A 26,100-nucleotide genomic window follows, 5' to 3' on the forward strand; every position below is an offset into this window, starting at 1 on the left:
ACCTTACCCCATCGGCAGTAGAAGGATCTTACGTGGATCTGGCAAACCAGCACCTTTACCCATCTCCGAGATAAAGGGTTGAACATTGCTTCAGCATCACAAGCTTCAATTCAGTGTTGCAGTTGCTACCTACATACCCGTGGCCATTTTGTTCAGAACTTGGCATCTCCAAAAACCCCTTTTTTTGTTCGTTGTTTTGTTTTTTTTTTTGTCTTTTTCTCCTCCCACCTACCCTTGACTAACGGAGCTGAACCAACATGTCTGGAGCTCCAGGAGCTCCGGGAGCACCACAGCCTCAACGCGCAGCCCTGAAACCGAGCTCGCATGAAGAGCGGCGGGACCCAGAGCACGAGCCACGCTCTTGTCCTACCTCTGGGCAGGAGCGATGTGCAGCCCGCTCAGCTGGCCCGGCAGAGCCGACTCGGAGCCGCTGTTAGCGTAGAGCCGGGTCGGGTGGTGATGCTGCACGTTCAGCATCTGCTTGTTGTCCACGGGGTTGCCACCAGCCCCGGGGGGCATCGGCCTCCTGCTCTGGGCAGGCCCGTTGTCCTGGAAGAGAAGAAAAAGCAGAAAAAGCCTGTGAGATTTATAGTTCTTAGTACGATATACACGGAGAGACTGCGTTGGGACGTGCAGTTTGCAGTAATAATATTTTATATGCGCTGTGGAAAACGGAGATATGCAGCAGGAAAAGGAAAACTCGGACTCGACCTGCAGTTAAATCTCGCTGAATCTAAGCAGCTTTCCTTGGTCTCTGACCAAATGAACTTGCCTATTTCTCCACGGTGAGCCACTGCCAAGTATTCTGCATTTATTCTCCTGTAAAAGCGTATTTGTTATTTCCGCAAAAGAAAGGCTGCGAGTCTGCTTCTCATTTCGCGTTACATCACTCCAAGAGCACTTATCGCTCTCCTGACTTCGGGGCAATCGCTCCTGATTTACATTAGCGAAACACGATAAAACCCAAGCTCTGCAGCTACGTGTAGAGGTTGGGCAAGACCTGAAGCCAAGGGACCAGTCCTGGTATTTTCACTTACTTGCAACTACCCTCGCCCACAAAGATCCGTGTTCGTTTCGGGAGGTTTCCTCCCAAAAGAAGATCAGTCATTAACAGCATGAGAAATGCATCGGTCAAGGGTTTAGCTTGGTATTCATATTTTCATTGGCTTTTTAATTCCCGAGGCAAACTACGGAAACCTTTTTGTCGCACGACCTCAAGTCAGGAACTCCGATGCCATTAAAACGCAAGTTTTCCGTATTATTTTACCTACATAAAACATGACCCATGTGTTTTTCCAAAGCTTTGTTAGTCAGCCCACGCACACCCATAAATCCAACAGTACCTACTGCTAATCTTGCCACAAGCCACCTAAGCCAGGCTTTACCCGCTGACGCTCAGCCTGGGGAGCGACCGGCAGCCCCTTCCCCAGAGAGGGGCTAATTCCAGCTATCGGGAAAAGCAGCAGCAAGCCGGGCACGGCCTAAGGACACGTGCCGGCTGCTGCTATTTCCAGCCATGCGAGTCAGAAACACACCCGTACCGATGGAAGAAAGAGGGGCTTGTATAAGAGGCTGTAATCTGTTTAATCTGGTTTAATCTGTTTCGGGGCAGATCCCCAGCGATGCTGCCTTGCACCAGCTTTCCCGTAGACTGAAGCTGATGCAAAACCAAGCAGAAAAAGAAGACGCCGTCCCGTGAACAAATAATGAAGTGCACATTGCGGGGCTCTAATACAAAGCTTACTTTTGACTAAAATAATCCAATAAATACTAATTGGAAACAAATGTCTGTCACTGGTGCATAGCAGAAAACACCGGTGCTCCCAAGCCTTGTAAAAATGAACAGCGAAGAGAAATAAAAACCAGATCCTGCTAGAAAAAGATCTTGAAAGTCCAATCCTTCAGTTCTTCCTAAGGCAAAACACCCATTGATAAAAACCGGGCTTAATTAAGAACTGCAAGATGGTGCCTTTGAGGGTTTTTTTGCCACCAGCTGAAAAACTGCAGACTCCGGCAAGCTCCCGGCACTTCCACCGCCTCGAAAGCCCCGACGGCCACCCCGAGCCCTCTCGGCACTGCTCCTTCCGCACCGTGCATGCACACACACGTGGGGAAACGTGCTTCCAACATAATAACTTCAAATTATCTATTAAAAAAGGAATTTCGCTGCCAGGAATAATATAATTTTAACTGTGCCCCGATTTATATTCTTTAAAAAAAATTACAACCAGGCTACGGGTTTCCAATTCCCAGATTTACATTATGGTTTCAAGGGAAATAAAGAAAACACTTTCAACCGGGACACAGAGAGGAAAAGAAGGATCGTAAACATTTCGGGGAAAAAAGCAACGGCCCGTGCTGCCTGGCAGGCCAGAGTTAGGCTTTTAAAAAGCCATTATCATTAATTATCTGTGCATTGGGGCCCAGATGTGCACTCTGAAGGAAGCGGCGGCTGGAGCCTCTGCCTGCAGAGAAGAGGGCAGGGTCCTCTGCTCTCCTCTCCTCTGGCCTCATGGGCTCCTCCAGACCAGGGACACCCAGACCCTTCCCTGGGGAGCACGGGGCTGGTGGCTGTTTCTGGAACGAAAACCTCCTCCATCCAAGAGACCATAAATCTCCAGGGACTTGCGTTAATCCGAGGTAATTTGTGAAGAGTTGGCCGTTCATTCCCGTTAAGCTCAACAGTTTGTACGTCAAGAGCAAACGTTGCGATAAAGCTAAAACGTCTTGCTTGGGCAATTCTCCAAAAGGCATGAAAGCCCGGTGATGGGAACGGGGCGTTTCAGAGCCCTCCCTGCACTACCGAGCTGCTCGGCGTCCCCGGTCGCTACCGGCTGCCCGTCCCTGCGGGAGGAAGATGCTCGTGGTGGTGGCAGCTCACCCTTACGTCTGCTCGGCCACGCTATAAAGCCACAGGTGACCCAGCAGCATCCACAGGGATCAAGGGGCTCCTCCTGATGGGCACCGGAGCACTCCTGCCACCCCAACACCTACCAGACCAAGGCCAGGGAGATGAAGCAATGGATGTTCCTCAGCCTTTTCCTCCAAGTTCTTTGCAGGCTTTGGAGAGCTGTGCTTCGTGTCAAGGGCAGCTAATGGCTTTGTCGGAAACACACGGTAAGTATTTACCCCTCTGAGAGCACACCGGTCTTTGCCTTCCTTGTTGCTTTCAGTTTCTGTGCTACGCAACTTTCTTGTTGCACAAAAAGCTGTTCCCGGGACTGAGCTCAGTCTCCTTTTTCTCATCTCAAAGGCTGTTTCAGCGTTTCCCCGTGAGACCTCTGCAAGGCCTCGCATTGTGCAAAGCATTCATGCATTTGCTCTCAGAAACCTAGAACCAGATGGATTTCTTTCCAGTTTTCAAATTCAAGATCAGAAAAAATTTCCCCCCTTTGGGACCTAATTTGCTTTTCTCTGCTGGCTTTTTTTCCTGCTTTTTATAGCCTCTCTTAATTTAAGAGGGTTTGCAAACCCTTCCTAAGAGCTGGCCTGCAAAGTTTCACCAAGGAGAACTCTTTTAGCCTACAAAACAGAAACTTCCAATCTGTTTTCTCACACTTGCCTTCCAGGGCCATCCATTAGGAAGCGTAACGAACCTCCCGACATGCAGCATTTGGAGCTCCTGGAGCCCAGGCCTCCCCACTCCTGGCAAACACGATTCACGCAGCCGTCCCACACCAGAAAAACATGAAGCAGAGCTAGAAAGGAGCTGTTCGAAGTCCCAGTCCCGGGGAGCAGGTGGGTTTTGGGGTGGTTTTGCGCGCAGCCGCGGTACCGATGCAGCACGATGCGCAGCCAGTGCCCTGCCAGACCAACCTTCCCTGGTCACCAGCTTGCTGGAGACCCCCAGCCTGTCCCTTCCCACCAGGAGAAGGAACGAGCAGAGAAAAAGGGATTATTTGCAGGCGAATGAGCCACCGCAAACAAAAAAAGACAACCTGCAGCAAGCACCTGCCTTGGCCAGCCCTTGCACAGCCTCATCGAACCACCTCCTCCTCCTCGAGATGCATTTATCAGCGTTGCACGAACGCAGCCCACGCCTCATCACGTACAGGTAAGGGCTGCCCTTACTGATACAGCATTTACATCCCGAGGAACTACTTCCAGCAGAAGGAAAACACGACACAGCGTACGGAGTGCTTCTCTTGGCAGGAGGCGCAGGAAGCCGGGGCAGTCGTGCACACGTAGCTGTGGTAGGAGCACCGCAAGCAGCGCCTTGCCCCGAGCTGCCGTAGGGATATCAAGTGCCCGTCGGGCACTTTGGGCTGGCTATTGGGCCTGAGCTACTGCGTTTCTTTCCGCTGACCCTGGGACACCGACAGCCAGATGCCATCAGCTTTGCTTGACGCCGAGCGGTACCTCGCTCCGTACAAAGTCTCAAGCACGTTCTTGGGTGCCACCATTTATTAAGATAGGAGAAAAGAGAAATTGAACTGTTTTTCGGATGCCTGGCTCTTGTCCCCACCACACAACGCAGCGCAGAGAGCATGAAAGGAACAGTTTTCCTTTTATATTTAAGGGAAAGATGCTGCATGACAGGTTGCTTGGATTTAATCCTGGGAATTCCTGAAAGAGCCAGAAATAGGGAGAGCTTTTTGCCTTCCTTCTTCTACAAGTACTTATGCAATTTCTAGCACGTCCCTCTGTTCCGCGCCTGCTTATTAGCAAATCTCTTTTCCCCTCTATCAGCTGAAGGCATTTCGTTTCGCTACAGCGCGATGCCTGGACACAGCCAGCGGAGCAATGAGCACAATCGGCAAAGGAACGAAGCTCAAATGCTTTCCGCAGGACACGTTGTTTCCAATTTCAGGAAACATACAGGGGAGCATTAAGAGAAGCAAGTTGAAGATTTCAACAGAAATCCAAATATACTCTGCGGCTTCACCACGGAGAGCTAACGCGCGCTGTAGGTAACGGATAAGAAGATCGGCTTTGCCTGCTCATTACAGTTGTGCCCCGACTCCGCTGGAGCAGCTGAATTGAGGCACTTTCATCCCTCAGGATTTTTAGTCAAACCTGTAATAGGACAGAAGACTCAAAAATTAAAAACTGCTATCAAGCTAATCACTGCTGAAATACGCGTTCCCGTAAGTAGGAAAACATGCGGCCAACCAGGAATTTTTGAAAGGTTTGAAAATCAGTCTCAGGCCCTGTCTCGTTTGGAGAGAGTCTATCATCTTTTGAAACCACCTTTTGTAGAGTCAACAAAAAGCATAAATCTCTTCAGATTTTTGAAACGCATCGAGGCGAGCACACAGTTTCAGCCGTCTGCTTAACAGGAATAAGGTTGGGATCCAAAGCTGGGAAGGGTTTAACTCGTGGATTTAAACCTAAGCCTGTCTCTTGGCAAGCAGAAGTCCCCGTGCTGGCCACCTTGGCCACCCTCAGCCACGCTCTTCAGGGCTGCGTTTTGCAGAGCTGCAGGAGCTAACTGCCCTTCGCCCCCAGAGAAGATGCTATAGCAGACGTGATTTCTTAAGAGTTTTGGGAACTCGCATTTGTATTCTGATACACTTTGGTGAAATATATCCAACCTTACTTTCCTAAAGTTTGACCATTTTTCTGCCTCAAGTTCTTTTTCTCAAGGGGGGGGGGGGGGGGGGATGGATTATTTTTTATTTTAATATTTTGCAAAATGCCCTATTTGTCCTTCCAGACTTTTTAAAATACAAGTCTTTAGCTCTTGTCTTTAGCTTTAGCCACAGGTTTTAGACACAGCTTTAAACAACATCAGACTTCATGTTCTGATCCAAAGCATTTAAAGTTCATCCACTTCACAAATTAGACCCTTAAAAGGCCAGAAGTACGAACAAAATAATTGATCTCATTTTCCAGACTATCAGACAGAGATTAAAACTGAAGATTGCTAATTTGAGAGGTCAGCGTGGGCTCCTACAGCCTCCACGTAAGCACCTACACCCATGGCCTGATCTGGAAGAGCTTTGAGCGATGGCAGCTTTGGCATATCTGAGAAACCTTCCCTGGGGCAGACCCACCAGCACAGAGCCGAACACACCTCCAAAATTACACCTCCAAGCCCCAAATCCATCCCGGAGCCCACCTGTGCAGTGGGAGAAGACCTGCCGGGAAAGGAGAAGACCTGCCGGGAAAGGAGAAGACCTGCCGGGAAAGGACCAGCAGCAGCTCTGGTTCCCACCGGCGCAGGCACCCAGCCGGGATCGCCTGCAAGATGTTTATTTTCCTAAACCCAGGGGAGCCAGTCCCGCTCTCGGTTATAAACACGCGCTGCATCAGACTTAAACAGAGCTGAAGTCATTAACAGCTTGGCTCAGCCGAAGGCAGTTTTCTGTTCGATGTACTTCAGATCCACTCCCTTCCTAAAACCAGAACACGATCCGTGTCAGCTCGACGTTTGCTGCCAAAATGCCGAATTAGGGACGCGAGCGTTGCTATTTATGCACCAGGAGGTCAAAGCATCCCTTAGCCTCAGGGTCACCTTGCAGGGGCACCTCTTGTGAGCACGCTTGGTTACCTGCGTCCGTCCTCCGGCGGCCGCAGGACGAGCCCGCGCGCTCCGGCTCCTCACCGACGTTTGACTTCTCTCTCCCTCGCTCCGAGCTTTGGTAATCGAGCCCAGCTGCGCTCTGCAGAGAGCCGGCCAGCGTTTCTCCAACTGTCTCTGCAATATATGGCTACAAGATGTGTCCCTGGCATGGGTCCCTCAGCTGCCTACCATGGAAGAGAAGAGGGCAAGAGTACTTTTCTGCTGTCCACCGTGCCCAGACAGCCCGGTGACGGACTCCCCGGCTTCTCCAATGGCACCTGGCACCGCTGGCTGCCCGGGGCTCAGCGGGACTAGCTCAGACCTGGCAGCAAGAGAAAGCGATAGGATACGGGCAAGGATTTTTTTTTTTTAAAGCAAAGGTGCAATTTCTGCCCGTGGCTGCTTTTTCTTCTGACCCAAGGGGTACAGTCGGACTTCGACGACCTGATTCTGACCTCTCCTGGCAGAGGGCTTTTTGTGGGTGAGGTTTTACTGCCTTCATTGCTGCAAGTCCTCTTTCACGCAAATGTGTCAAGCAACTAAGCCTGAAGACATATTCCAGCATATCCTGACACCCAGACATATCCTAGCATACCCCGACACCCTCAAGACTGAAATTCAAGCTCCGCACAGCAGACAACTGCAGTACAGCGATTCCTTCCTCTCCTCCCCCCAGCTTTTCAATAGCAAAGACAGTGCTTTGTCTCTGATAAACTGGTTCAAAAGTCCCAGAAATGAAATTCTTGTTATTACCCCACAGAGGAGCTATACGGGACGGACGGCACTGTTTTCATTTGAATGCAAATAACAGATTTACACTGTGGCCGGTGTCCGCAGGAGCGGGATCGATTCTCCAGCTCACTGCCTCAGAGGAAGTCCCGTGGCGAGCCCTTATGTCAAAGGCTGCCCCCAAAGCTGGGGGAAAAGGACGAATTTTAAATGCTACACACATTTGAACACGTTTCCCTACGAGCACAGTTCAGATGTCCTGTTGAGATGCTGGTTTTACGGAGTAAGCAGGCTTCAATCTAACTTTAAAAAGCTCTAGTAAGTACGATCCCACTATTTAGCTCAGCTCAGAAGATTAACAGATAAGAAAAAAGGTCGGGTGTAGTTTGCTGAAGCTGGACGAACAGAGCGTGCGGGTTATTTTCATGATATTATTCTGCCAAGAAATATTCTGCCAAGTTCCTCTTTCAGCATATACCACGGTCTGAAGAAAAGCTTTACCCATCACGTCCTTCTTGCCACGCTCCTTTTCACAGTCATCAGCTAAACACCAAATTGGTTTTTCAGATCTCTCTAAGTAAGAGACCAAACCCTTAAAATCAGATGGTCTTTTAGTTAGAAGGCCACGGACAACGTTCCCATGAAACAAGACTCAACCCGGAGCCTGGCTGAGCCCCAGCCCGCCCGCATCCCCCGGACGCTCCCTACCCTGAGCAGGCGCAGCAGAGGCACGCAAAGCTGTCAGCGCACAGCAGGTGAGATCTCAGGACAGGGGCTCGAAAGGAGCCCCACGGCCTCGTGCCGGGTCTTGGACACGCTGAAAAACACCCGTGGGTCACGTCCAGGCAGGCAGAGGTGCAGCCCCTGCGAGCATTGCTAAGGTTTGCTCAGCTTCACGGTCTCGGACCCGGCAGTCAGGCTCATTTTAAAGTGCTTATTTCTGCATTACGTTCTGCAATTTCTGCCGAAACCCCTGCAAGCAAAAGTGTTACATCAAAGTCTCCATTGCTTTCTATTTAATTGTTGTTATGGCAGGGAGCGGGCCGAGGTCAGCCCCACCATCTCCCATCAGTGCGAATTTCCAACCACAAAACCCCATTTCCACAGGCAAAACACACATACCTTTACATACCGCAGCCCGGCTTTGTTTTTCAGGAGTAATTCCATAAACACATGACTCCAGGAGCTGGGGCCTGACCGAAAGCACCCGCTGCCCTTGCCCCGGGCACCGCAGAGCCGCTGCGGCCGGTGCCGGGCTGCGGCTCACCCCGCCGAGAGCACCAGAGAGGGAAAAGCTGGGAAAAGCTGAACGTTTCCTACTAGCTTTAAATGATTTGTCACTTTTGACAGTGTTATAGCCGCCTTGACAAGAGTCATCCGAAACATATTTGTACGGACGGGGAAGTTCCTAAACCATTTGTAAACGATGGTTGGGAATTTCTTAACTTCCAGGAGGAAGACATCCACCCCTTTCTGAAGGAGAGCTCTCACGAGAAGCAGCTCTGTGATGTAAAATGAGGTATTATTAAAAAAAGTGGGTTTAGGGTAAGCTAGGAAAATATTCCAGCTCTATATTTGCCCGTGCACGTGTTCTACACTATATATCGCACAGCCCAAGGACAGCGTACATCTAACCCAGGGGCAATCTCTCACAATTAGAGAGAAGTAAGCTACACAGACCCTTCTTAAGGAGCAAACCCTTTTCCACCCCGACGTGGTCACGCTGATGGCCACCAGCGAGGGTCTGTTGGCTGGTGGCTCCCAGCGACTCCGGCAAACAGCTTCACCCCCCGGGAGAAGCCACAGCCCTCGTGCGACTCAAAGAGCTCAAGAGGGACTTGAGCTGCGATGCCACGACTTTATCCCTTAAGCTACCTGGCTTCCCGGCGGTCTCTTAAAAATCCACAGCAATGGAAAAAAAGTTACCCAAGACCGGCAAGAATGATTAAAATGTGTTTCCATTTATCTCGCCTGCTCCAGTGCAGACGGCATGGTTTTAATATCAAGGGTGCAAGAGGGGGTTTAACAAGCAGACAGAGGAGGGCTTTGTACAAGTGTATCGGTTTTATTAACACTTTCATAAAAAAGCAAGATAGCTGGGGATCAGACGCTCTGCTGAACTGGAGGGCACAGGATACACCGGCTGCATTTTCAAAACACCTTCGGGCAAAGCTCTGCAGACAAAGGCCTTCTGCAGAGGCAACGTAAATACGTCTGGACATGGGAGCAACTACGGCATTGCAGTAACATAATAAACTCGGGTTAAGGCTTAGGCTAGGGGTGCGTATCGCCAGCTCTCACAGTCCTAGGACAACCTCAGTCACACTTTCGCATGTGAACAGAACTAATATTCATGACAAGTAATTGTAGAAGAAATCAGAGTAGGTGAAGAAGCCTAAGAAGAAAAGAATTTCTATGTATCCTATAAGTGGCATTTAACTTTCATCCATACAGGAAAACCTCAGGACCCTTAACAGAAAATAAACATCAGCGAAACCTCGAGGTATTTTGGCGATACAATAACCCCCGATAACAAAGGTAGAAGAGCCTTGGAATCTCCTCCTCTCTCTCGCAGCAGCGGTGCGCTCCTGCCCGAAGGCTGTCTAGCCATAGCTAAGCTCCACGACAGTCTCAACCCTAGAAAGGATTTTCTCTCTGCTTCCAAACGCTCAGGGTCACCTTTCCAGCCCAGGAGCAGACAGCTACAGCGCGGGAGAGCGTTGCCCAGCGCAGGCATCGGGCTGATGCTCCTGCCAGCGCTCAGCCTCAAGCTGCTCCCGCCGAGCACGGGCTGCTGTGTGTCCACCGATAGAAAATGATGTCCGCTACAGAGGAAAAAAAAACCCACAAAACCCAGCACAAGTATCCACCCCGGCCTCCTGCCTGCTCCCCCTCCTCTTAGGGAAGATGCTGCTGTTCCCATTTCGGTGCTACCTGACCGAGCCACCGTTTAATGCTACCATTAAATCACTTTTCTCACCATCTGGCATTTGGCTTAAAGAGCAAACCTAGTGAGCTTGACACTAACAGGCAGCGCTCTGATTTCATCCTTTTCCGCTTACTGTCTCTCTCTTCTACTCCCAGTTGGGGCAATTGTTGCATTTTCAGGTGTTATCATAGCACACTTTCTGATTTTCTTCCCATAACCACTACCAGCAGCTAACCGAGAGAAAAGAACATCACTGGCAACAAGCTAAGCTTCAGACCACAGAAATACTACATGCTTAAAAGCAGAAGATGCCTGCTTCACCAGCATGGCTCATCCGACTGTCTCCTCCTGTAAAAGCCAGGGTAAGGTACACAAGGAAACACAACAAAGGCAAGAGGATAATATTTTTGGGTGTCATTTTTGGAATACCTCAACCTTTTGCTCTTTAATAAAGAAGATAACTCAGCTCGAGTCAAAACCGCGTCTCTGGCTTTCCTGCTAACGAGCAAGCCCCGGCAGTGCCCGCGGGACATCCCAGCCCTGCGCGGCAGGAGCGTGCTGTGCCGGGATGGGACGGGAGGCAGCCGCCGCAGCCCGGCCGTCCCGAGCTCTCCGCACGCCCTTGGCTGCCGTTTACCGACCCCTTCCACCAAAGAGAGGTTTGGGAGCCGCTCCCTGCCCTCGCCCCGTGCCCTTCACCGCTGCGCTGGTGGCCGGTCTGCCCCGTGCCGCTTGGCTGGCTGCAAGGAGCCCGGGGGACCACAGCGGGCACCCCCCAACGCCGGCCAGCCGGGGAGGGCTCTCTCCGCACGCTCCCACCCCAGCAGTCACACAAGTGCCTGCAAAGAGCAGTTCCTTCACCTGAAGCGAGCAACAAGGGAAGATGAAAGGGGGTAAGTTATTTTTCCCCGATGGATAAGAACAGAAACGCTGAACTACGCGTGTGCTTCCAAACAAACGCTCGCTATTTCTGAGTACACCAGCCGGCAGCTTCCTTACCCGTGTTAACAGAGTCATCGCTGAAACCGATGCTATCAAGTAAAATAACACGGTATATATCTGCGTTAGCTCTTTATCCGACAGCATCTTCTATTTTGTCCTAGATCAACCCACGTTGTTACTATTTCAGTACAGCTCCTGTTTACCCTCGATAAGAACAAACTATTCAAGCTACCTAGACAGAAGAAAACACCGTTTTGAAGTTTCCCCTCCCATTTCTTTTCCCTTTATCCTAGGATTGTTTTTTCCTCTTTCATATACCAGCATTATTGAAGCTCACTTAACAAAGATGCCGATTTATGTAAGAGATGTATAGAGCATTTCACATAAAAGGTTACAGCTGCAACAGTTCGACACGTTACAGCGGTACTGCAAAAATTCCTTTGCTTTCAAATGATTCAATATTATATCACGGGAAAAAAAAAGAAACACAAGTGCACACCAACTTGTGTGTAACCTCTGCCCCCAGTAAATTAGATCAGCGGATTTTGGTGGTGTACAAACCCCTGATATTTGAGTGAGAAATGCTGCCTGAGTATCAGCAGCCCAGGGCTGACGCCGCTGACAGCGGCCATCAGGATTCAGCATGTTTCTGCTATTAAATCAGTCCTCAAACAACACGCTGGGAGTTCCCATGCGACGGGAGCCCGGTCTCGTGCCAGGGCATTATCTCATCCTTTGTTTTCCCAAAAGTACGAGGCAGACGTTTTCCCCCTCCTTCTGCCCCGAGAGCACCAGAGTCCGTGCGGGAGCCGGGGGTCCCGGTGAGAGCTTTCCCAGAAGCCGCCATGGCCCATCCTGGACCAGGAGGAAGGAAGGCCGGTCACCTTGGGAAAGGAAATTCCACCTCTCCAGCGAGGAGGCTTTAACCCCCTGTTCACAGAAATAAGTATGGCTTATGCCATGCTTTTGCAAAGACATACATAGAAATTTCCTGCACGACACCAACCCATCGAGAACTTAAAGCAACACTCGGAGCCAATTAATCAAACGAGGAGTCATTCATCCTTAATAAAAAACAAAGTAACAATAATCTACTGAGACCAAAAAATAAATATGGGAATATTTCAGACATTTTTAAAGCTGGTAAAATCAGTGCTAAGGGACAAGTTAGCACCAAACCCCCCCTCCCTGCTCCACTGCGGCACCCCACTGCTGTCCCCAGGTGCCCAGAGCTGGGACACCAGAGGCTCAGACTCGCACCTGAAGACCACATGTGATTTTTTAAAAATTTTTTATTAATTAGGAGCAAGTACGATCAGCAGTATAGTAGACTGATACTATTACAAGGGCAGGAATGATGCTGCAGAGCCCACGCTGCCTGGAGGACACGTGCAGGACTTCAGCCAGGCACCAGAACGCGGGGTCTTCTGCCCCTTCAGCCAGCGTAACGCTAGTCCTGCAACCATCCAGACCCGAGCCCGCCTGACCCAAAGGAAATCTGGGTACGTTTGCATCTCCATTGGCCTGGCTTACACGTAGCGTTGGGTTTCTTGCGCTGCCTGGTTCAGGCTGCTTGAACAGCTACGGTAGACGCAAGTTTGCCCCAGTTCCTCCTCTTCACCCCATCCTGGTTGGTATTTTCACAGGGCCAGCTGCACGCCTCGCACCTGATTTTAGTCAGAGCAAAGTAACACGAATCTCTACAGACTGAGAATTTGGTGTCGAGCACAAAATAACTGAGAATTTGGTCGGCTGACCAAACTCAGAATAACTGAGAATTTTGGTCGAATTTGTCGAGCACAAAATAACTGAGAATTTGGTGTCAAGCACAAAATATTAAGCGTTTTTAGAGAAAACACTTAACTGGCGAGCAGAAACAGCCTTCTCATCCTTTCTGTACGACTCCCCTGCACTACGGAACGACCAGCTCTTCTCCACTGCTCAGGGCTCGCCCCTCAGTCGGACGGTCGGGCTTGGAAAGCCCCTGCTCCCAGGACACATGGAGAGGACCAAGGCGAGTGGGACCAGGAGCACCGACCCACCGTCCCCATCCCTCCCCGAGACCGACACGGGTGCCGCTCTGCCAGCTGGGTGGCACTGGGATGCCATTCCCACGGGGACGGTGCTGGCGACCGCCGGCGGGAAGTGCCTCTCCCTCTCCAGACAGCCAGAGGAAACCCAGCCTTTCACCCCACGTAGCTTATTTTAGCCAAGCGTCCAGGTTTGGGAGGACTTGCATCCTATTCCAGCTTCGGCTACGTGCCGCCAATTTAATTTCTGCTGCAATTATTCCCACACCCAGACATTTGATCTACTGTCAATAAGCGCAGACGGGGCTCTGCCCCACGGCCTGAAGCCCATGTTTCCAGCCCCGCCAGGCCAGAAAGCTGCCAATTCTGGCAGCATGGGAACGGTCAAGAAAACAAACATCCTCTCCTTTTATTAGCACCACATGGCAGTATTTTGACTAGCAAGCTCATGCTACAAGAAGCCGAAGAGAGTGGGACTTCCAGAAACTGATCCATGGGAGCTCCCGCTCTCCCCCTCTGCCGGGGGGGACAGCCGGGGCCGGTGCCCGCAGCGACGCCGACGCCAGGCAAACGGCCGGTGGCAAAGCGAGACTGGAGATCCCAAGACGTCAGCAGTGATGTCACGTCTGCGTGATGGGAATCGTGACTTCACGTGACGGCGCTGCTGGCTGGAGAGCACCCAGCCACCCCGCGCGTCCCGCCGTCACCCACGACCGCGTCCGGCAAAGACGCAGCCCTTCGTTATTTAGGATGCAAGTTTGAACGTCACTGAATTTGCATCCTCCTCTACAGACCCTTGCTGTTAAGGACAGACTTGTCTAGTGTAACAGACAACTAAAGTCTGCTTTTTTTTAAAGTATTATTTCACCAAGGTGACTCACTCGCATCCCGTTCAGTGTCTTTTCTGCTAACCGTGAACAAGCAGCTCTCTCCACTTCCAGCTTCTTCAGCTCTGAGGGCAGTTATTCCCTGCAGTCATGGCATTAATCAAAGTTTTAATACGGAGGATCGATTACATCCTTGGTCTCTGAGTAGGGGTTTTCCACAAAGCTCAACTGACAAACCACAACAGGTTTAGAAAGAGGAGAGCTCATCAGCTGGTCCATACCTTCCCAGTTCTCTTGCACAAAAGATAACTGCAAGCCTCCCTGCCTTCAAGACAAAAATTGCACCTAAATAAACTAAGCTGTACTTATAGGGTACATGCTTTCCTAGAAATCGCACAGACTTAGGCATTCTGCTTCTGCTCACGTGTTTCGGGGCCTCTAGCAAGAATCACCGCAGTCGCAAGTCAAAAGTCTTTCAAGACATCTTTGCCCAGTACGATGGAAAAGCTGATAGAGTAAAACCTGGAGGAAGGAAAGACGTGTGCTCCACGTTACTGGAAAGGCCACTTGGGGTGAAACTCTCAAAGCCCTTTTCAAGGACAACCCCAAACCTATTTTTGTGATTCGCGGGCAGAATTCCAGCAGAATTTTTTTCCCTGTGTTCCAAAGCAGATTGCTTTTTTCCAGATGCGAGGAAGTGCACCTAAAGGTTGCACGTTTTGAGCCAAGCTATTACTTTACAACGAGTCTTTTCTTTCTCACAATCTAATAAGTGCCTTTGCTCCAGGGGCTGAATGAATACGGCATAGGACAGCCCTGGGCCATACGGCATCGCTCCACAGGGGACTCCAGCCATGACCGGGGTGATCTCTGCTCCTGGGGAACAGGACGCCTGCTGCAAGGGTCTGTGCTCTTGGGTGCCGATGATCACCCTTAGCATCACGCAAGCCAGAGGACATCTGCGAGAAGGCAGGGGTTAGGACAGCTACTGGCACACGTCCCGAGCAGTCAGCGTGAACCACGCTCAAGGCACAGTGGGTTTGGGGAGGGAGAGGAGTCAACCAGCACATCTAGGGTGCAACCACAGCAAGAATGCTCTAATGTGCACGTGGTACCCCCTCTCTAGGAGACCGGAAAAGCCATTAAGCAAGACAACGTGGAGATACAGCCATTGAAAGAGGGAGCGAGAGCAGGAACCTGCTGTCTGTACCTGCCTGTTCTTGTTCGTACACCTCTCTCGGTGCCTCGCCAGAAACACGTCTGCTTTACCCTCCGCGTACGCCACAGATTTAGACATTTTCAGTGTAGGTCTGGATTCAGGAAAATCCAACTCTACCCCCTCATTATATTCTATGTAACTGTCTAATTTTTAAAAGGATCCATATGTAACATATATTAATAGTCAGATTCAAATCCAATCTGCATTAAACCTCAGAAATGTTGTATCTGGCAGCGGAACTGCTGCACATTTGGTCCTTATTTAATATTATTCATTGGGTTTTGGGCACATCAAAGTCTATTACAAAAAAATCTCTGTCAAAGAAGATTGCTGTAATTGATTAATGAAGCAAACGTGGCCAGAACTCAAAGCCCAAGCACACAGATCGCCCTGCTCTGTCAATCAGCGCAGGAAGAGATGAGCAGACCGGCGAGTTGCTCGTGTGCGATATCAGGGCGGGTTTGCCGGTGCTTCCATTCTGCAGCCACTCTCCCCGCTGCCCCAGGGCAGGAATGCAAAATAATTGCAAATTCTACTGATCTGTCACAGGGCTGCAATGGCCAGTCGCAGGCACGACTATGGGGGTCTGCTCTTCGTAGGGTTTGGAGAATCTCACCCCCGTCCTCGTCATTTGGGGATGTCTCTGCTGCCAGTGCCATCTCCCCGCTCCTCAAAGGGAAATGAGGCCAACACCACTCCTTGTAGCATCATCCCACCCTCTCCACCCTTGCAGGTCTTGTATTCCTTCTGGACTGAGCCGAGGGAGGGCTGTGGGGGGACCTCGGGACCCTTGTCAGGACACTCAAAGAGCCACCTCTAGGAACGAGCAGCAGAGCCAAGCCAGCAGCATCTGCACGTAGGCACTTCGTAAGTGCTGAAGAAAAGGCTCTCACGAAACCGCGTATAACACAAACCACCTTTGCAGAGAAGGAAACTGTATGAGCAATATTTGAACGCTCAGCATCAGCACAAGAGTGCTCCCGCATTGCTGTGGCAATCGCAGGATTTTTTTTTTTGTCAGCCTGAACTGATGTACTTGTGTTTTCCGAAGCTTGCGGGCAGCTCTGGTGCCTCCACCGCTGCTCTGGGAGGGGTTGGCCAACCTGCAGCAGGGAGAAGTCTCCGCAGGCTTCAGTCCTGCCATCCACGACCTCGTGTGCCCTGGGAAAGCTTGCAGCATGTGCATCAGCTCAGCACCCACCCAAGGGGCAGCAAGACAGCAGGAGCTCCCCCCTGCCCCGTCCCCTCCTCCTGATCTCCTCCTCGTTCCCCAGGTGCCTCTAGAGCAGGCACCATGGGCCACCACATCCAAAAACCCAAGAATCAGGTAACTGGGAGGCAGAAAGGGAGGAGTGAGACACCATTCCGCTTCCCTTTGAGGAGCGAAAGGAGAACGAGAGTCATCTCTGACCTCGCTAACGAGCTATTCGTCAAGAGATGGGTATGAAAGATGGAGATCCATTCAGCTCCATCGGCCTCCCAGGAGCAGGCTGCTGCTGGAGATGACCCTGCCCTCGCCCCGGCTCTCAGAGGCCACGGGGTGGGAAGGCAGGGCAGGCTGCAGGCAGAGGGCTGGCAGGGGGGTCTAGGGAAAAGAGCTGAAGACACAGGGAAGAGACAAGCTGCAAAACAGAGAGAAGGAGGAAAAAGGAGTGAGACAGAAAAAAAAACAAACAAAAAAAAAAGGAGAAAAATAAATAAATAAAAATAATCCACCACCACGTGAAGTGAATCACCGCCACGGGATTAGGAGGGTGTGGCGGATTTTGGAAGCAGCCGAGACGGAGGCACGTCGGCCGAGGCAGGTGCAAACAGACCCCGGGCGTGCTGTGCCCCGGGACGGGCAGGCGTCGGGCAGCGCCCTTCGCAAGGCTCCCAACGGCTCCACCAAAACACCGCCGACCACGGCCCCGGGGGGTCCGGTGCCGGGTGCTCCCCCCGCGGCGCTGCCCAGCCTCCTCACGCCGCTGGCGAGCCGATTCAACAAAGCCTAACTTGGGTGGAGGGCAATCACGGAGCTGGGCTTAAGCCAGGAGCCTGGGCTTTACGAGCCCAAGGAAAGCACAGCAAGACCTGCACGGAAGAGCCTAACAAACATGACGCTTTAAAACCACGCATAGAAACTGCTTAACGTCTGGAAAGACCGCAGGCAGAGCAGAGGGCTTTCAGATTTCAGATACGGATCTCCTCTCCCCAGAAAAGACAGCTGGAAGACCAGCCCGTGTGCAGGGCTGCTGCTGCCGTACCTGCGGTTCCGGCTCTATGTTGATCCGGTATGCCTGAGCCTTGCCATCTTCCAGAACAGGGGGTGACCAGGTCTTCCCTTCAGCTCTGCAATAGGAAATTAAGTAAACTCAACTTAAATTGCTTTTAAAAACAAAACAAACCCAAAAAACCCCAAACAACAAAAACCCTGAATTCTTAAAAAAAAAAAAACAAACAAAAACCAAAAACCACCAACAAAAAACCCCAACCCAAACACATATATAGAGTATAGAGGCTTGCCAGAGAATGAATATATATATGTTTGTCTAAAATTATCCTCGGAAATAGAACAGCGGTAAACAGAGATGACAACAGTTCCATGCTATTAAAACCATGAAGCTCAAAACCGTTCTTGAACTACAGGCTCCAACTTCGTGTGGAGTTTAAGATACGGACTTATTTCAGTCCAATAAATCAGTAGGCAGGCTTGTGGTGGTTCTTGTTGTGCATACTCCTGCCTTTGCCCCCTTATTCTGGCCCTGAATCCTGAAATGTATTCTGATTATGCACGCGTGTATATGTATCTCTCTATATATGAGTTCCCTGGCAGGCCTATATACTAGACCGCAGCAGGAATTATATAAATGCCTTTCAGCGAGAAGGCTTACACAAGCCTGTATGAATCATCTTGACCCTTTCAACACAGGTACCGGATTAAAAATACAGTTTCCATTCACAAATGCATCTTCAGTCCTGCCAAGCCAGAGCAGGACGCTGCCACTGTCCAAAGATTTTTCCAAAGATTTTCCATGTGCCGGATCATTTTTTCCCCCGGAGGTGGCCGGGGGCATGGCCGGGATGCCATCGCCAGCGTGGCGGTCCTCTCCAGCGCTCGGGGCACAAGGGAGCTGCCGGGCCCCGGGAGGGTGCAGCAGGCACGTACGCAGCCTTTTCTGCATGCTGAGAGGTTGAGCTGGGAGATGGGAACTGCATGAAGTACAAGACACGGTTTTCGGGCGCAAGCTATTCTGTTTAGCATCACAACCCGCGTGTGCAGCCCTTAATGAAAACGGGAGGTCTCGTTCCGATGGGCACAGATCTCTCCCTGCGGCCAAGCATCCTTCGCCGGACTCTGGCCCCTGCCACATACCACGCTCAGCTTTGGTTTAATTATCTGCAGAGTCCAAGTTTGAAAAATAAGGAGCACGGTTTTAACCCAGGAATTCTTGAGGTGATTTTTTACCTTTGGTACTTTACATCTAAACCAGTCAGCATACAAACCTACCTTTCCAAATTCAGCGTCTGACCCAAAACCTATCAAACCAAAGACTCCCTCTGGCTTTAACGCACTTTGGATCCACCCCTGAGGATTTAAGCTTTTTTTTTATTCCAAGCCACTACTCAGAACAACCATCAGCTTTTTCAACTGGGAATAACCTACTCTTTCTCATAGCTAGATGTCTGGTTCTGATAACTTATCTTTACTGTAATTATTTGATTTTAGGCTGGGACAATTCACTTCAAAGTTGGTCTTTCCAACTGTTTTTGGTGGGACAAAGGAAACCATCCTTCCCAGGAACGGCAGCATTCCTAGCAATCCCAACTTGCTTTTTGCCACGATCCAGTGCTGCGTATATTGCTTCCACATTGAGAATTTAATCTAGAGGCCCAGAACAATGAAAATGCCTAATTACATTGGCAGAGATCATCGTTACAATTTCCGTGCTTTTCCCCCTGCGCTGAATCAGCCTGACGCGTGCTCGCGCTGCCGCCGAGAAGGGGCAGTTAGGACATTCCCCTTCGCTCAGCTCTGGAGCCCACATGCCAAACACAGCTTAAAGGATCCCTGAAAACTTCAATTTGCCCGTAAATAAGAACCGAGATTCAGAAAGCTGTTCTGATTGCAGAGGATAAGGGCCACAGCAGTAAATTCGCTCTGCATTAAGCTATGGCATTCGGTCACGGGTACTGCCAGCACTTTCTACTCGGAGTGTCCCAGTTCCCCATGCCCCTAACTGAACAAAGATCACACCACAAAGCAGCTAAACTTGTGTTTTCCGAAAATCATTATAGGCATCTTCACACTTAATGAAAGACACGGCCGGACTTAGGTTTGCACGTGGAAGCCCATTTGTAGTTTAGTGCTTTCAATGATTAAACTCAAAGCTTCACCATCAGTTCTTTAGAGCGACCGAAAGTTCTCGGTAGAAGCAAGACAGCCTCGTACAGCTTCCAGCGATGGCCTGAGCAAAGCCAGGCTCGCCTCAGCCACAGCTTCCACTTGAACTACTCCGAAATTAAGCTGAAACGGCACAATTCAGGTTCTATTTGGCACTTTTAAAGGCAAAGGAGACTGGGAGAAACACCAGCCTCACCAAAGAGAAATGCAAGTTGCGTGTTTGATGAGCATTTATGCTTACACAAGGAGATTCCCTCTTTGCCACGGGAACAGCGGAATACGAGGTAATCCGAAATATTTCAGAGGTGGCTGCCCACGAGTGAGATGCCCTGGGCAGCTACTGCAGAACGGCCGATGGCCTGAGCTCGCGCCCCAAGCCCGGCTGCAGGAACACCCCCGTGCCACGTCCCCAGCAGGGCCAGCAGCAGAGGGGGTCCCGGCAGCCCCCCCACGACAAGGGAGCCCAGCAAGCCCTGGAGCAGCGGGGACCTGGGGGTCAGCACGGCCACCCCAAGCCACCCTGGCAGCAGGTTCACGCTACCAACAGTCAGAGCTCTGTGTTTAGGCAACAGCAAAAACTAATCACGCTTTTCTAACATAATGGGTGAGAGATCAGACGTCGCGCTCAAATGTTCCGAGTCGTTTAATTTACGGCTCAAGGACAGGAAAAGTGTTTTCAGATGTGTTGTAGGGGATTAAAGTCAGCTATGTGGAAATCATTACCCTGCACTAACAACGCTCTACTCTATTTTAACGGCTGCTAGGACAATCCTAAGAAAAATAACTCGGCCTAGGTTAGTGCTAGGCCTTCCACACGGGGCTTCGTGGAAACGGACCCATTAACAAGACATAACTAAAAAAAAATAAAGTTGCAGACACCTTTTATCCCACGATTTGTTTTCTAAAAGACTCAATGTCATTCTCAGAAGATTACTCGCATATGCTCACATATTTTACCAAAATGTTTTTTCACCTGGTAATGATCTGCAAGTCTCGCTCTCTACAGTTATAGAGCTGCTTTTAAGTTGCAAGAATTCCTGGGTCTTACTGAATTTCTAATTTCTCCATCCCCTTATAAACTAACATTTAGCACTTGGGAAAGTGCCAGACCCGACCCGGGACGCTGCCGTCTGCTATTGGGCAGCCGCGCAGGTGTGAGCGGGCGACAGCTACGCAGCTCTCCAGAACAACCTTATTGCGGTATTTCACCCCAATTTGTATAGTCCCTTCTGGGGGGCGGTGGTGACTCCAGGTTCCTGCCCATCTCCTGAACGCTCTTCACCCCCGTGATGGACCATCACTACGGTCACGACTGATTTTTATCACCGATAAGGCCAGTAGCCTTCTAGGAGCTGAACTGAGTCTAGAAGCAGCTACAGCCGATGAGTCCCCAGGACCGTGAACCTCGCCGTGATAGCCCTAAGGTGCTGGATCCATCCCCGCAGCCTGCCGCAGGGCTTCCACCTGCCCTGCAAGGTGGGCAAGGCTTTGCCCAGGCTGGAGAACTGGCGCAGGAGCGAGTGCCCCGATGGACCCAGCTCATCCAGGGTACACCTAAGAGAAGCTGCGAGATTTCTCCTGCTTCATTCCTCTCGGCTGAAACCGTTGCTGTGTATCGAGGCTCTGGAAAGCTGCCGGTTTTCCCCTCTATTAGTCGTTGAGGAGCTCTGGAGGGGAAGCTGTGATTCACTTTTTCAGTTGTACTTTTACTGGAAACTTGAGAACATCGTACATTGTCATCCTTCCCTTCTTCCAGCAGCGTGCCTGCGCGGCTTGCAGCAAACCGACCCCGACAAGACCTCCACGAGCTGGGGGAGGCAGGAGGGGGGACTCAGAAGAACATCAACTACGTGAGGTTCCGGGGACTTTTGGGGCTACACGTCCAGCAGACTGATTACTGGGCTTTCTCTTTTAGAAACTTCCAGAGAAACTCCATCTCTGTACAGAGAGCAGGAATAAATAGAAAATATTCATACTCAAATTCTCCAAGCAGACTCAGCAGAACTGTAACGGTGCATCGGTCCGTGTTGGTTCCCTGCACACTTCGTGGCCCCAGGGAAGCGGGGTTCGGTTAGCCATCCTGCACAGACCGCGGTTGCAAACCTCACTGCAGTTCCGCACTTGGGCTGCTGCTTTCCTTGCTCAGTCTCAAGCAAACGAGAACAAACCTGATCCGCGTTGCGAGCGCAACGCTGCATGCCGCTGCCATCTGTAAAGGAATTTGGGTTTTCCCAGCCTGCGCCTGCTTCCTTCTCGGCCCCTCGTCCTTGCTCTGCCAGGGTCGCACAGAGCAAACCAGCCCCCCAGGTCCCCCGAGCTGGGCAGGGGTTTCCACAGCTGCTATTTGAAAAGCAGAGTTACCGTCTCTGAAATACCTTCGCTCCGTGGGCAAGGGCCCAGCAGTGCCGCTCCCGCGGCACGCACACCAGACGGAGGGGGAAGAAACCGCTTCCAGGAATTATCGTAGACAGAAGGAACCAAACCCGAACCTTTGAGGATTTATGCTTTGACACCACAGTTGGGAAACAGACACAACGCAACAGCCCCGGGGTCCTTGGCTGTGCCTGGGGCCAGGCAGATGCTGCCAGTCCTCCACCACCCACCCGGCCCCAGCGTTATTTCCGAAAGAAAGGGCTGTAATTGGATTGGACTGGGAAGAACAGCATCAAAAAAAAATTTTTTGTTTTCCAAAAGTCTCACCGCACACATGAATTCCTCCCTGCACATCACAGGAATATGAACACATTAATCCTGGGGCAGAGGAGCCAGAAAGCACACTTCTTGCCTGATAAGGAATTTCTTCATTTGTGTAACTTAGAGACAAGTTCACAGTGAGCAATAAGACAAAAAACCCCCAAGTTTTACCATGTGATCATCCTTATCCACGCATTTACATTATTTAAAACTCTGAAATCCTTGGCCTCCAGTCAAACGCATACATTTTGTGGCTAAATACCAAGATCTCCATACCACGTTTCTGCCAGTAATAATTCACGGGGCTGCTTAAGACCCAGGATCTTCTGCAACCAGCTGGCACAGACCTGCCCTCACCCTCCCTTTGCAGATGCCAGCAAGGCAGGCGAAGCAGACCCCGTGCTACCTTGGCTTGGGATTCAACAGCTGGGAAGATGACGCTGGAACAGGCTGATTTATCATCAGGGCATCCTGAACTGTCCCGCTAAGTCTTCATCAGCACCATCACCGCCTTCCCCTCCCTGCAGCCCAGGTGCCAGGCACCGTTCCAGCCTTACTAAGCCCACTTGAACTCCTGGCCTCGCATTTCGGAGCCATTAACCACAACCCGAACGCCCACCCCTTGTTACAGGGATGCCTAGGTAATTCCTCACACCTTACATCAGTACCCACACGAGCATCGGTTACGTAAATCGACTCCTTTCACGAGCTGATGAGGGTTTTCCTCCGCTCTGTTTCGGAACAGAAGGGCTACTGTGCTGCTTTGCTTTCCACGGTACCGCTGCCCAGCACAGCCCTGCACATCTCGGGGCAAACGCGACCTGATGAAACGGGGGACAAAACGCCCACTAACTTCAGCGGGGACAGGGGTCTAGCCAAGAAAGGTGTTAGAGAATGGGGCAGAACCACCCCGAGAGCGCTTAAAGTCCTCGATAAAGGGCAGAATAGAGATTTTAAAAAAAGAAAGGACAGCCTGAGAGTGGGTACAGCTCGCAGACACCGTGCTGCGAGTGCCCTGGACCCCACCAGCTCTGGGCTGCAGGGGATAGAGGGGAGCCACAGCCCCAGCACACTTAAAGCTGCACCATCCCCTTCCCAGCAGTTTTCCCCGTGTGGGCTTGGGGCCAGCTCCTCCTGGAAGGATGCACCACAAGCCTCCGTGCTCCCAGCTGGCAGATGACAAAAGCTTCAGAGAAAGCTTTGGGGCTCGCCTTCCCCCTCTGGCACAGACGGGCAGGTCTGGACAGTGCTGCCAAGGGCTCTCCAGCGGCGTGCATCAGCAGGAACAGCATGGGTGACGCCAGGAGTCTCCTGTCCAGCACCCGAGGTCCTTTGGGTGCTCAACCCTCTGTTCTCAAGCGGTGGTTTCAGCAAAGCACAGCTCCAACCCAATTTTATGGCTGCTTTTATTTGAGGCATGACCCGATTTGAAGTAACAAGTCTTCCCTAAACCAGGGCTGCAGCATAACCACGAGAGATGTTAACGTTCAAAGGAGCTGGGAGGGCTTTCTTTAAAAGAGATAAGAAAATACACAGTAATACGTAAGCAGGAACAGGGCAAGCTACGCTGCCGAGCTGGTTATCTCTGCACCGTACACTAGTTGTGTGCACTTGCCTGGATGCTGACTGCCTTCCAGGATAAGAAAGGGTTGATTGCAAGAAATAATACTGGTTTTAATGCGCAAGTACTTGTTCACATGCACATACATCACTACAGAGAATCCAGACGCGATTTATCAAGCCTGCAATTACTTTGGTTTGTGTTGCTGGATCCTTTGTGGCTGTTAGAAAACAAAAGAGCTTTTCCCAGCCAAGGCGACCACTGTTTGGAGACAGAAGGCCCAGGCACTGCTGGCTTCTCACCATGCTGTGTGTTTTGCTGCTGATGCCCTCCAGACACCGCCTCCCCTCAGCCTCCCCAAAATTACGTGAAAGATCAGATGCCGAGCTGCCCTGAGCCCTGCTTTTCTTTGCAAAGCAACAGCCCACATCTCCAGAGGTCCCTCCTCAGCGCTGCACCCCCAGCCCTGTCTCCCGCGGGGTTCACAACCAGTCCAGGGAAACCGGAGCAGGGTTCACAACCAGTCCAGGGAAACCGGAGCGTCCCACGGAGAGAAAAAAAGGTTTCTTCCATTTCCCAGGAGCTGTCATGCAACTGTGCCAGACACTCTAGGAAACAATGCGGTTCCTCTTTGCCGACGCAGCCGTGCTGTTTGCACCGTGGGTCTTTCCTGCTGCCTCAAAACTTCACTTCTCCAGGGGTCCCGGTGCCACTGACACCCCCCAGCTCCCTCCGGAGCTCAGTGCGGCTCCCGGCGAGCGAAGCCACAGCAGATGTGCTCCCCAACAGCTGGCACGGTTCTGCGGCCGGCAGAGCCCCGGGGAGGAGCGCTCTGGGTGCTGCTTTCCATCGTGGTGTTTGGAAATTACATGTTCACATTGGATCAGGAACTCTCAGTTTTTCTCCTTCCAGACGGAGTACGGGAACAGCCGGATAAGAGAAAAAGCCATCAAACCCCGCGTGCCGTTCCTAATGACAGACTGTGCTAACGATAGACGTGCCGATCTATTTGCAGTCCGGCCACAGGGTCACGCCTGACTGTGACCAAAGTTTGCATCGCAACCGAAATCCCACTAACTTCAGTTGTTCCCTCCAAAGTACAGGGGAGGGATATTGCCTGCGCTGCATGGGGAAGTTTTACACACCAATGGTTTCTTCCTCCCACAAACGGTCAGCCCTCCTGGCTCTTTATGTATTTCCCCACCGGTGTATCCAAACGTCTTAATGAAGCAAATTTGATAAACAGGATAATCAGCATCTCCGCCCATCAAATTCAATGGGCTCTCTGCATCACCAACGCTTTGAAACCCAGACGGATCGCATCGGTTTAGGGACATCCCGTCAGACCACACAGTAACTCCCCCTTCTTGTCTTCCCCCCATTCCGCCTTTCCTGCTGAACTTTCTAGTCAAAGGGCATTTATTGACCACAGCTTGAAAACAAAACCAGTCTTGTTCTGTATCTTGGAAACACAGAATGTCAAGGGTTCACAGAGAAAGGACACGGGATGGAAGAAGCCCAGAGGGCACCAGAGGACTGGAAGTCCTTCGCTGCCAGCGTTGCTGCCCAGCTCCCTGCCTTCCCTTGGCATGCACGCCCAGCTGGAAGCCTCCTTTGGTAAAACAGAATTAACATCAAATTCCTTATGTCTTCACTAAAGACATACAACAAACAAGCTCGTTATTTCAAATATATTTCAAAACACATTTATTAAAAAAAAAAAAATCTCCTTGTGTTGATTTGCAAACTGTATTTTGTTGAAGGCAGCATACAGAAAGGACGCTGCTTGGAGAGCACCCTTCTGCCCGAGGGAGAAGATACTAATCCACGCCTCTGCATGCGGGGCTTTCCTGGAGCTCAGCCTCGTAGCGGAGTCCAGGGTAGCGATCCGCAGCTATTACAAACGGCAGCTGCTGGACATGCACACAAACCAACAAAATCCCCCGTCGCTGCCCCAGGACACGGTTCCCTTGCTAGCACCAGGTCGCCCTGCTCTCCAGGAGGCAGGTCCCGGAGCAGGGATCCGCTCACACCGAGGAGGTAGTGCCAGACATGCTTCCAGCGATGACTAACGGCTGGGCAGAGTCGTCTGGATCCAACAGGTCACTCGGGAAACAGGAGAGAGAGATCCAAGAGCCATGTCACCGAGCATTTGCTTTGGGCCAAACTAAAAATAGACCTAATAAAGCGTTACTGGAGCTGCTTTCCTTACTGTAGAAAAAATAAACTATTCAGTTTTTCCTATCAAGAGAGAGGCCACCCCACAGACTTCTCTGGGCA

At 51.1% G+C, this 26,100-nt stretch overlaps 1 protein-coding gene across 1 annotated transcript in view; it reads right to left on the reverse strand.

Annotated features, from left to right (window-relative positions):
* Positions 1-26,100, reverse strand: part of PDLIM4 (PDZ and LIM domain 4) — a 54,646-nt gene that overhangs the window by 10,272 nt on the left and 18,274 nt on the right. The window contains exons 3-4 of the mRNA XM_075509484.1: positions 17,428-17,512; positions 371-549 (exon numbers count right to left, since the gene is read on the reverse strand). Coding sequence (XP_075365599.1) covers positions 371-549; positions 17,428-17,512 — 264 coding nt within the window. The remainder of the gene's footprint in view (positions 1-370; positions 550-17,427; positions 17,513-26,100) is intronic.

This window comes from Mycteria americana, chromosome 8, assembly GCF_035582795.1.
Source record: "Mycteria americana isolate JAX WOST 10 ecotype Jacksonville Zoo and Gardens chromosome 8, USCA_MyAme_1.0, whole genome shotgun sequence".
NCBI classification, from domain to species: Eukaryota; Metazoa; Chordata; class Aves; order Ciconiiformes; family Ciconiidae; genus Mycteria; species Mycteria americana.